This window comes from Pseudorasbora parva, chromosome 1, assembly GCF_024679245.1.
Source record: "Pseudorasbora parva isolate DD20220531a chromosome 1, ASM2467924v1, whole genome shotgun sequence".
NCBI lineage: Eukaryota > Metazoa > Chordata > Actinopteri > Cypriniformes > Gobionidae > Pseudorasbora > Pseudorasbora parva.
In genome coordinates this window covers 57,372,222-57,385,077 of record NC_090172.1, presented here as the reverse complement: position 1 = coordinate 57,385,077, position 12,856 = coordinate 57,372,222, and the positions used below count along the sequence as shown (strand labels likewise).

The window sequence follows — 12,856 nt, the reverse complement described above, 5'->3', positions numbered from 1 at the left end:
TCCTCCTCTGGGGCCCCGACAGGAACGTTATGATGCACAATACACCCCGCCATCCAGGCCCGGGCCTCCGGCGGATTTGGGTCAGTCGGCATGGGCTCATCTTGTTCAGGTGGTCGAGCGGGCCCCACTAGGCTCCCCGGCTTGTGGGGGCTGTTCATGCCTCGCCGTTCTCCAGTGCCTCTCCGGGGGAAGAAGGCGGCTCTCTCTCCTGCCTCCCTTGCCGTTGCAGCCTCAGACAGCTCCACAGCTTCCACCAACTCAGGTACTGTATGTGGATTTTGGAGCCCGACAGTGCGCCGGTGGAGACGGGGTAGGGCACGTAGCAGTCTATCTACGGTGACTTTTTCAATCACATTTGCCACAGTGGCCCCGTCTGCTTCTAACCAAAGTTTAATGAGTCGGCTCAGTTGGGCCGCTTGCATGCGAATGGGAATCCGCGTATCATAAACCCAATCGTGGACCTTCTGAGCCGTGCAGACTGGAGAGAGGCCTATCTGAGCCAGGATCTGTTTTTTCAAAAAAACATAATCATTTAAGTGAGATGGGGGAAGAGAAAAATAAACTCGTTGGGGTTCCCCTGTGAGGAGGGGGGCTAATTTCGTTATCCATTCCCCTTCGTCCCAACCTTCTCTCCTTGCAGCCACCTCAAACGTGTGCAAAAAGACCTCTGGGTCATCCTGTTCTGTCATTTTTGAAAGGGTTATGGATGGCACGGGAGGTCGGACATCCGCCAAGAGGTTCCTGGTATAATCTGTACGAAGCCGCACCAGTTCCTCTGCCACCCGGTTTTGTCCTGCCACCAGCTGTTCTGACAACTGTTGTTGATGGACTGACACTTCAGCCAGATGCCGGATTACATCCCCTACGGTGGGCAGAGAAGTGGCCTCACCGGGGTCCTCGTGTCTAGTGTCTCCTGCCCGCATTCTCCACCAATGTCGCCCTTGACTACGGGAAGAGAGGAGAACAGACACAGAAATGCAGTGAAGTGTTGCCCAGGGGCGTTTTTATTCTTCTAAATCAGTGTCAATGTCCGTGCAAACAAACTCAGTCTCTGTGGTTTAGTGCCAGTGAAGTGCCTTGTAGTGAGGGGTCATTTCCTCCTTGCCCCGTGAAGAGTGGGGAGTTTTCGTTGGTTTGGCTGGGTGATCCACACTCCCCTGGAACAAAGTCAGTCGCTCTCTAGGCAAAAGGAAGAGACACAGAGGTTAGATGTGCACCGTATGAGAGTCAAAGCAGCTCCTCTCCTGTTCCTCCTGGCTGGAGCTTTTATCTGCCTCTGGTTGATTGCCTCATGGTCTTCAGCTGGGACCTGTCAGGTGTTGTCCTAATTAGCGTTGCTACCGGTGACAAGTAGGGAGTCAGCACTAGTTTGTCACATCATATATAATTTAAAAAAATACTCTAAGCAAATTACAAAAACAATAGTTATTAAAAATAAAATAAAAATTCAGATACTAATACATATTTATTTTATATGTATACATTTATTTAACATCTGTTGTCGTTTGATTAATATTAAAGACAGACAGGTATTTAATTGGGCTGCTGAATGCATGGATGTAATATTTGTGACACATATAAAGTTATTACCCACCTGTTTACGTACACTTAAGCCATAACCAACTGTCTTCATGCGATGGAAATTTTGATGAATATATATATTGTTAGCATCTTAATTTAATCTTTGTTTTATTATTTTATTAGTTCATTGACTAATTGTTATTGTTTCACTCTGCTTCTTAGCAAGGCTTTCCTCCTCTTCAGTCACATACTCATCCTATGGAAATGTTAAGTAGCCTACACATTTAAAACTCACGCAATGCCCATACTCATCACCTCAAACGGCCATCCTTAGCGCATGAATATGTCCATTTGAGAGTGAAAAGACCACCATTAATATGGCCATTTGAGTATGAAAAGATTTTAAAACTGTAGTTTTATAGGCACACTGTGCTTTATTTCATAAGCATGTGAGCTCTGAGTTCTTCCATCATGCCCATGACCTCACATGTGATTGGAGGAGCCCGACGAGCCTTCTAGTCCCCGTCCAATCACGTGCGAGGGAATGGACATGACGACTCATACAGCAGTACTTGCAAGACGAGCATAAACAGACGTTTTCACTCCTGTACTCAAACCCTTTCCTCCATTCCCTGTGTTTTTGCTACTTTGCTGTTTTGTGATCTACAGTGGCTGGACGGCGTCTCCCCTTCAACTCCTCTGCATGGACGCGATCAACCCCTTTCAGCCAGTCCGCAGACCGGCGGGAAGAAACAGCTGAATGCTATCATTGGGCTATCTCGTCAGCTTGCTCAGTTTGCTGCCGCTGTAAACGAGCAGTTCACTTTAGTAATCTCCAGGTTGCTGTCCATAGACGATAGGTTGCTTGCTTTGGAGTCGAAAAACTGTGTGGAAGATACTAACTTTAAGAAGAGAAGACAAGTGCCCAGTCCTAAGATTGCGGTAAGACTGTTATCTAAGCTAAAGTAACCTAAAGCAAAGCTTTTTAAGTAGCACAAGCTGAAATTAGCCTTGTAAAAGAACAAATTAAAGTTGCTTTATAAAAGTGTTTTCTTTTTCTGGTCATTTTACAGGAAGCAGAACGCCGTCTTCACAACTTCGTCATAACACTCATTTAATTGTTTTCCAGCTGCATGTAAGACAGAGACAGTATGCAGGAGGTACAAACATCCAGTTCTTGCATCGCAAGCAGAAGCTGTGAAGAGTTCAGCTCGGAGTCGATTGAGAAGAAAGAGGGTAAGATTTATTAGATTAGATTCGTTTTTGGTCAGTGTGACTATTTTTCAGGTGCATTTTACGCAGTACATCGCGCAATACTGATTGTCTTTATTGGTTGTTTTTACAGCTGCTACAAGCAAGAAAGAGTGTGTTAGCTGAGGATGAGGTGGGCCTTTGGAAGTGCGCTACAGACCTGATGTCTGATGAGGAAGACTGCATCGTTGGCACGGTGTCTGGATGGACTGTTCGACCAGCCAGGAGCTCGCCGAGCTCTGTGCCACGCTGCAATCGAGATTAGAGGCGATTCCAAAGTACAGGGCAACGCACGACAGATGTCTGAAAAACGGACTGAAATTAGTTACCTACAGCTCTGAAGCGGAAAACAGAGACTTCATGGTGCTGTAGGATTTTGGGCTTCTCATGAGCTTCCTATTGTTGTGTGGGTAGATCTCAAACATTTTGCATTTGGTTGTGTGTTTGTGTTTGTTCTAATAAAGCTCTTTCTTTGAATAAACTGCACGTCCCTGGCATATTTTCCTTTCCTCAATAAATGAATGTCCTTGATGGTTATAATAGCGTAGTCCATAGGATAACAATGACATGAATATAAAACATAATAGCATATCACATGAATATGAATATATACAATTAAAAAATAATATGCAAATCATAATTTTACATACATATATACATATATATATATATATATATGTGTGTGTGTGTGTGTGTGTGTGTGTGTGTGTGTGTAAAATTATTGTAATTTGGGGGTTTAAATTTATTAATTTATTACCCAGGTTGACCAATAGTAACAGATCTGCCAACCAATCACGAGTGATATTTCTTGTTTCAATGTAGTAGTTTCAACCAATACTGAGTGAGGAAATTCAAGCCATTCCGGCAAGGCGCAGCCCAGAGCTGCTATTCATATGCTAATTAGAGCCATTAGCGCCGGCGCCAGCATGCCTCCGCAAGCTCCACATACGTCATGGTTGTCAATATGTGGCACAGACGAACGCGATGTTCACAGGCTGTAAACTGACGTTAATTGTCGAAAATCAGGGAGATTTCCGGCCGTTTACGGGGACGAAAATCCCACTTTTCATGCAGTGGTGACCCTCACCCTTTCTCTCTTGCATCGCATCAAACGCCTCAGAGCAATCTACCAACTTTCCAGCCCCCGAGGGCATTCTTCAGAGAGAGAGAACTCAGCCCACTTCAAAGAGACCCGCCACTCCACACCGACCTCGGAAAGAACCGCCAGACACGCAGGACATTTGAACTCAGAACACACGCACACACGCGAGAAGCCAAAACTAAAGCAAGTATTCTTATTTCTAAAATCCAAACTGCTGTTAAAAGGGTCGTGTTATTTCCCGTTTGGGACAAGTTAACTCTGTGTAACGAACTGAACTGGACGCTCTCTCTCTCTCTCTCTCTCTCTCTCTCTCGCTCTCTCTCTCTCGCTCTCTCTCTCTCGCTCTCTCTCTCGCGCTCTCTCTCTCGCGCTCTCTCTCTCGCGCTCTCTCTCTCGCGCTCTCTCTCTCTCTATTTTTGGTCTATTCATTATTTTCGTTTATGTACCATATTCTTTTCGTTTACTATCTATATTTCTACTCTCTTTATGCATATTTAGTATGTACTTTCTGTGTGAATTGTAGTGTTATTTTTAGTCTGTGTTTATTAAACTTCCAAAAGACATTTTTTAATTTAATCTTTTATTCTTCCACATACACGAAGTCAATGAAACTTACGATCCTAACGTTACCTAAACTGCTTATGCTACTATTTTAGTAAAGTAAACTCTACGAACATATGAAACATGATTTGTCCTGATCAGTAAAGTTAATGTTTCTTATGCGCTTGTAAAGCAGTAATCCCTTATTGAGAATTGATTTGAAAGTCCATAACTAATTTGCAGGACAAACTTAGTAAGATAATTTCAAGCAATTCCGTAAAGGGTTACTTGTATTTAATTAAACATTTTCCTTATCAGAAAATTTGAATACGTAATGAACGACTAGCAAATTATATTCATAAATTCATGAATATTGAATATTGAATCCCTTTTGAGTTAATTATTCCCCGAAACATTAAACTCATTGTCATTTTTATTACACGATTCACACAGCGTTTGACTCGCGCGGCTGAGCCTCTCCCGGCAGAGAGTTCAAGCATCTGTGGACTCGTCCCTTCAGCTCTGGCCATCTTGCTTTCAGTCCACGATTAGCTTTTTTTTTCTTTCTTCATTACAGTTAAAGTAACCTCTGCTTTTCGCTAGTCCCTCACAAGTTTCTCACTTCAAACTTTCTTTCTTCTGCTCCGTTATGCACAGCGAGGGCGTGAGCGGATGCGCACTTGTGTGCGCGGCCCCCGCTCTCAAGTATAGGTCTCTGCGGAACAAAAAAGGGGGCGTGTCTCAATTCTGGGCGTTTTTTGATTAAAATAGGCAGGTTTCCACCTCTTTACCTGATTGGCTACAGTCGAATGAGCGATTCCCATTACCCATTTTCCGTCATCAAGATGCCATGCGGAGGAGAGATGAAGTACTAATGGATGTAAGTGGATTTTGTTTTAAATTACCAATTCGTGTTTTTGATTAATGTGTGTGCATTTTTGCTTCGACTCTCATCTATCGTGAAGCATTATTAGGCAACATTCGCTGTCCTATTTGATGAATGCTTGTCACGTTAACCATGTCACATGCTAAACATTTATCTGTGTAACCCCTTTTTCCTGTGCTTTTAGTACTGTCGGTAGCGAAACTACTGTAGTAAATGTGAACACAAGATAGGGCCCTGGGTCTGGTTAAGAAATAAAAATAAAACTAATAAACGCCTAACTTCATTGTTGAGCTTCTTTTTTATGACTATTGGTTTTAAACAAAACTTAGCGGTGCCTCCGTTTAGTAGTAAAGCTAAGTTTACTTTCAATTATCCCACTAGGAATGTGACCTTTAAATTACGGTTGTAAATTCAAATAACACAACAAATTGTGAATGAAAGAAATTATATACACTTTACTGAAATAAACAAGAGATATAGTATTCAGTAGAAGGAAATAACTTGGGGTAAATGGACAAAAGAGTTAAACACTATACAATACAAAATAAACCAGTTCCAATATGAACCCTCTAGTCAAACTGGCACAAGGTCAATGTAACAGTATAATCAGTGGGCCCACACACACACACACCCCGGTCTCACATTCACTCAGTCAAAATAACCCAAAAATGTGTTGCAGGCCTGTGACGTTGCTTGAGAGCGTGGTGGCCAAAAACAAAACTGGCCGCTTCACTTTAAAAGCAAACACAAAAATATAGAGTACCTGCGCGGGCTTTGTAGTTTGAAATCCAGTTGCAACGAACGTCAGGCACAACTGTACCAGGTGGCAAAATCAGGCAGATGGCAGATAACACTTCAGCATGGAATCCAGTGAAGAATATCACGAATCAGCAGCAGGAATAGACGAGGAGGTTATCCCGGTCAATAAACAAATGACTAAAGAAACAACTGTCCGTTTCCTGTGTAAAATAGTATATCATCAGTCCCTGTAACTTATCAAATAAAATACAAACATTACTAGTGACCATAACATTGTGTGCAAACATCCTAACAATCACTAACTGTTTGCTAAACATGCTATTCGCGATTAGCGCTTTTTCCAGATTATGTCAGAATGAATACACAGCATAAACACAAAACAGACAATGTACCTTCAGATCAGTAGATAAGCATCCCAGCAGAGCACAACGATTTGTCATCCATAAACTGGGTGTAACTTATCACATTTCTTAGAGAACTAACGCGGTTTGCAAGTTCTAGTTTTTTCCTTTTCTCCTCTGCTTCAAGTGCTGCGCACATCCCCTAAGCCCCGCCCACTCATGAACAGTCACCACGGGGAAAATACCCAATCAGAAAATAGTCAAATAAAGATCAGCAGGTATTTTAATGCATGCCAGTTAGTGTGTATGAGCAATTATAAATTCTAGCAGCCTGTATTTATATATGCATACAAATAACTTCCCTCTGGGCTACACCCTCCCCCTTCTTAAAGTCTTGATGTCCTCATCAGACACTTTTATCAATCAATGATTCATTTGTTTTTTCAGGAAAAGTTTGTTTGTTTGGGGTTTTTTGTTTTTTCACAGACTGAGCAACCAGCATGTGTTCTATTGGTACTTCTCCAATTCTCCTGGAAATCTGAGTAGCCACTGATTTGAATCATCATTCCCCTATGAATGATAGTTAATGGCATATCCGAAGGTTTTCCAGGTTCATCGTAGGTCAAACGAATGACTGGCTTCACAACTCGTCTGGATACGCGAGAACCTGAAGCCTCCCCATCCTCCACTGATGCACTAGAATCAAGGACGTCTCCTTCTTCTAAATCTGTGTCCACCACAGTATCAGGAAGTGGATGTGTAACTTCAACTTCCAAACCCTCCAAACCTGTTGTTTCTTCCGAATCTTCATTCACCTGATATGAACTGTGTTCAACCTCCTCAATCGCTCCATTGCCTACATTAGGGATGTTCTCCTGAGGTACTGAGGTTTCTCGGACTTCCGTTTGGAATTCATCTAACTTGAAACGAGGAGGTGGGTAAGCATGGTCATCCTCAGAATCTGAACTGCCTGGTTGTCTTCCTTCACCTGAACTGGATAAGTCAGGATTCTTTTCCCTGGTCTGCTGTTTGGCAGTTTGAGCTCGGGTGACCCGTTTCTCAGCCACTCTCTCCTTTTCCACAAAAGTAGACATCCTAACCAGGTACCCAATTGGTAACAGATGGTCTCTGTGAAGGGTCTTGATAACACCAACCCCTTGTTCAGGCTTGACACGGTACACTGGTAAGTTCGGCAACTTCTCTACTATCACATAGGGTACCGACTTCCACCGGTCTTGGAGTTTGTGTTTTCCCGTAATTCCAACATTTCGGAGAAGTACTCGATCACCTTCCTCCAATGATTGATTTAGAACCCTTCGGTCATATCGTGTTTTGTTTTTCAGATGACTCTTGTTAGCAGCATCAGAAGCAAGTTTATAAGCATTCTTTAAGTCTCTTCTCATCTCACTGACATACTTCTGGTATTGGATCTCATTTTCACCATCAGGTGAGGTACCAAAACAGATATCAACCGGCAAGCGAGCTTCCCTTCCAAACATTAGGAAGTACGGGGAGTAGCCAGTGGCATCGTTTTTTGTGCAATTATATGCATGGACCAGATGACTGATGTATTGACTCCATTTCTGCTTTTTGGAAGGGTCAAGGGTTCCAAGCATTGACAAAAGAGTGCGATTAAATCGCTCTGGTTGAGGATCTCCCTGGGGATGATAAGGTGTGGTATGGGATTTTCTAACCCCCAGCATTGACAAGATCTCCTTAATTAATCTACTCTCAAAATCAGTGCCTTGGTCGGAATGTATTCTGGCAGGTAAACCATAGTGCACAAAGTACTTTTCGCATAACACCTTGGCTACAGTAATGGCTTTTTGGTCCTTGGTAGGGAAGGCCTGAGCGTAGCGGGTGAAATTATCGGTTACCACCAACACATGGCAATTCCTCTAGAATCAGATTCGAGGGACAAGAAATCAATGCACACAAGATCTAATGGACCATTGCTGGTGATCTGATTCAAAGGAGATTTCTGTGGTAGTGACTTTCGGGATATACATCTTCCACAGTTTTTGATGTATTGTTCTATCTCCGAGTTCATTTTAGGCCAGTAAAACCGGTTCTTCACAAGGTCAATAGTCCTCTCTACTCCAAGATGACCAGACTCATCGTGAAGAGATCTTAACACCATATGCTGGTATTTCTTGGGTAAGACAAGCTGTTTGATTTCCTTTCCTGAGGGCTTTTGAGTTACTCTGTGTAACAAACCATCCAATATCACCAATTTAGAACGCTCACGTTGCAGAAGACACAACCGAGGATCATTTCTCGTTGTTGTAGTAGTTATTTCGCCTGATTCTATTTCTCTCTTCACTGTGTTTATGAGAGGATCGACATCTTGAGCTTTCTTCAACTGCTGAGGGGTTAGATGCTCAAGAGAACCCAACTCCAGCTGGGTGGGAAATGCATATGCATCCGGAATAATGCTGGATGACACTCCAAGCTGGTCTACCATTCGTAGTGAAACTTCAGGTGGCTGCAACAGATTGACTTGATGACACACAGCTTTAATTCCTGACAAAGGGATTTCTTTCCACTCTTCCAGTGACTCTGTGGAACAGTTTCTTGACAAAAGATCTGCATCAATGTTTTGGCGTCCTGGACGGTACTGGATGGTGAAATCATATGTTGCCAAAGCAGCCAGCCAACGATGTCCAGTGGCATTGAGTTTTGCCGTGGTTAACACATAAGTCAAAGGGTTATTATCTGTCCTTACAGTAAATCTGGCGCCATAGAGAAAATCATGGAATTTATCCACCACAGACCATTTAAGTGCCAGAAACTCTTATTGATGGACAGGGTACCTTTGCTCTGATGGACTTAGTTTCCTACTGGCAAAAGCTACTGGTCTCAAACCTTCTGGATGCTCTTGGTTTAACACTGCTCCCAATCCACTCGTACTTGCATCAACATGTAGTATATATGGTTTGGTTGGGTCTGCGAAAGCTAGAACTGGAGCATTGGTCAAACAGTGGAGTATGCTATTAAATGCCTCAGAGCATGCTTGATCCCACCTTATGCCAAAAGGCTCAGACTCCTTGAAGTAACAGGTTGACTTGTCTGTCTCAGCTTTTCTGTTACGTTGTGTGGGAGGGTAACCTTTGGTAAGCTCAGTGAGTGGCCGCACAATAACAGAGTAATTGGCGATAAATCTGCGGTAATATCCACAAAAACCAAGAAAGGATCTCAAAGATTTAAGATCAGTTGGCTGCTTCCAACATTTCACTGCCTGAACTTTTTCTGGATCTGTGGCAATGCCAGCTTCAGACACAATGTGCCCTACATACTTCACTTGAGGTTGACAAAACTGACATTTGTCTATAGAGATCTTTAAGCCCACCTCCTCCAGTCGATCGAGAACCTTTAGAAGGCGTTCTTCGTGTTCTTCCATGCTCTTACCGAAGACGATTATGTCATCCAAATAGACAATGACTTGAAGAAGATGCATGTCCCCCACGGCTTTCTCCATAAGCCTCTGAAACGTAGCAGGGGCCCCAGAAATGCCTTGTGGCATACGCTCAAATTGAAAAAACCCAAGAGGACATATAAAAGCGGTCTTTTCCTTGTCTTCTTCTGCCATCGCTACTTGGTAGTATCCACTTCGGAGATCGAGAACAGAGAACCATTTACTTCCAGATAAGCACTCTAGAGCATCCTCAATGCGGGGCATCGTATACTGATCAGGAATGGTACGCTTGTGTAACGTGCTATAAACAATGCACATACGAACACTGCCATTTTTCTTCCTAGCTATGACAATAGGAGAGGCATATGGACTGCGAGATTCCTTCACAATGCCAGCTGCCATTAGCTCTTGAATGTGGCGGCGTACGTCATCAATATCAGCTGGGGTCAAACGCCTCGATCTCTCTCTGAACGGACGAGTATCGCTGAGCCGGATCTGATGTTCTACACCTTTAGCCAGACCTACATCCCATTCATGAAGAGAAAAAACATGTCGTTCTGCCAACTTATGACTCAGTCTTTTTTTCCACTCCTCAGAAATGGGCGAGTTACCAAAGTTGAAGAGCTTAGGATCTAGACGAGCAATCTTGGTATTATCCTTCTGTACCACTGTCACTGTATCAGTGACATACATATGAGCAAGGACCGTGCCCACAGGCAGGGAGATTTCCTTTAAGGACTCATTCTGCATCAACACAGGGAACCTTTTCTCATCCACCCTGGAAGAAGGGAGTACAAAGGACTGTACTAACATACCAGCTGGCAAAGGAAGAGAGCTAGGTGCTTCAACAAGTAGGATATCTTTGTCTGTCTGGGAAAATTTCTCCACTTTGCAGGTAACCAAACACTCTTTTCTAGGAGCCATAGTGAGGGGACCCGGGCCTAGCCATTTCACTTGTCCTACAGCATCATCTTTTACTTTCTCCGGGACGGACAGTTGTTTCTATTGAAGAACTTGCGAAATTAAGGGCTGTAGCCTAAGACATTTAGCAGACATATTATCTGGTATCTCCTGACAGAGATCAGCTAGCCGTCTGAACAAATAGGCATTTGTTCCAATAATGACAGGAACTTGGTCTGAGTTTCGGGGTTCCGGACATATCAGGGCAAGTACTGATAAAGACCCTGCAATCCCTAGGTCTTTGGGGAACTCAATGTCTACCACAACATAACCTTTGTAGGGGTAGCTTGACTCACTCAGTCCCCATATGGCCAAACCGTTAACTGGCTGGATGGGTACATCTGACAGATGTTTGGAGTACCACTTCTCGAAAATAATGGTGACTTGCGAGCCACTATCCAGCAGGGCTTCACACAGATGACCACAAATCTTAATATCTACTGTAGATGAAGGCCCTACTAGTCCCCTTGGAATGTTAGATTCTTGCTTCAAAGTTTCAACAGTGCTCCTCTTCACATAACAGTTTCTCGTTGACTTAGTCTGGGTGGATTTTTTTTCCTCCTTCAGCCTTCGCAAGACATGAAGCAACTTCTGAATCACCTTTGTTGGATTCTCTGGAACACTACATCTTGTAGCAATATGCCCATCTTGACCACACCGATAACAAAAAAATCATCAGGATCTTGGAAAAATGTGCTTCTCCCTTGTATAACTGAGCTGCTTGAAGTGTCCACGGATTGAGTCTTGGGCTCTTTCCAATCATTAGCAGACTTTACCGCCATAGTGGTCAACTGAGTCTGTAGCTCTTTCACTTGCTTTCTCAACGCTTGCACTTCACTATTCTGATCTGCTTTAGCTGGCTTCTTCGGTGCAGTAACACTACTACTATTTACAAGAACAGTAGGTGTGGCACTCCCTGGGGTAGACAACTCTCGCACCATTAACCGCAAATCCTTTATTTCTGTACGTAAATTGGAAAGTTCAGATTCTTCCAAATTTACAGGTTGGCTGATCTGCGCAGTTCGAACATGCGGTCTCCTCACAGGCGCACTGAGCTTGTGCCGTGCGGCATCCTGTTCTTCCTCCTCACGAATTTCGTTAAGGAGCTGCAAAAAAGTAGGAGGATGGGTCTTTCGTTCTCTCAGTCGTAAACGCAACAGCAGGATCTCTGACTCGGTAGCCCCCCTTATAAGCTGCTCCACCCGTGCTTTATCAGCTAATGTGGACTCTAGGCCTCCTTTCTGCAATACCTTGGTAAGAGATCGCTCCACCCTGCTCAAAAATGCAGATAATAGCTCACCAGGATGCTGGCGCAGCAGTCGAAAAGAGAAGTACAGATCTTCGCCTGACTCAGCTGTTCCAAACACACTTTCTAACGCCTCTATGTATTCCATAGGACTGGCATTTGGATTCGTCATTCTCACAGCTTGAATGATCTCCAAGGCTGGACCCTTTAGACTTTCTACAATCCTTCTCCTCTTCTCTTTGTTTGAGCACTCACACTCTTCAATCATGAGTCTGGCCTGATTGCTCCAACTATCTAAAGACTCTTCCCCAACCGGAGTAGGACTTACACCTGATAGGGTTCGTAGACGACGATAAGCACTACTCTCTGGAATGGGTCTAGCTGTTTTCTCTAACAGTTCCCCAACGGCTCTAATGATAGACTCAGGGCTATCTCCAGATGTTAATTTAGAAGCTTGAATAGCTTGAAAATCCTCCCAAGTCTTTCCTTCTTCTCTTAGTAATCTGGACAATTTCTCTGTGAAACTATCAGGATCATTTGTCTCATTCTCCTCATTGACCACCGTTATCATCCAAGCATTACCTCCACTCAAGGGTACAATTTCAGGAGGGATTACTGCTGCATCTACTCGTTCACGACATTCGCACAACACATTTAGGCAACTTTGCTCTGGCTTAAATACTTTCCCTCTTACTCTTACTCTACCAAGAGCTTTGATCATCCCCATGGTCTCCTCAATGTGTGCCACATCGGAGTCTTCTGGCACTCTGGATATCATAACTGCATGAGCCGGATCAATTCCTTCACCCCTACACCAATTACGGAATTCAGCCAT

General features: G+C 43.6%; 1 protein-coding gene across 1 annotated transcript; it reads right to left on the bottom strand.

Moving 5' to 3' along the window:
* Positions 1–10,848: 10,848 nt before the first annotated feature.
* Positions 10,849–12,856, bottom strand: LOC137069830 (paraneoplastic antigen Ma1 homolog). Its single transcript, XM_067437456.1, has one exon. It carries the CDS (start codon positions 12,854–12,856, stop codon positions 11,372–11,374), a length of 1,485 nt encoding a protein of 494 aa, XP_067293557.1. The 3' UTR covers positions 10,849–11,371.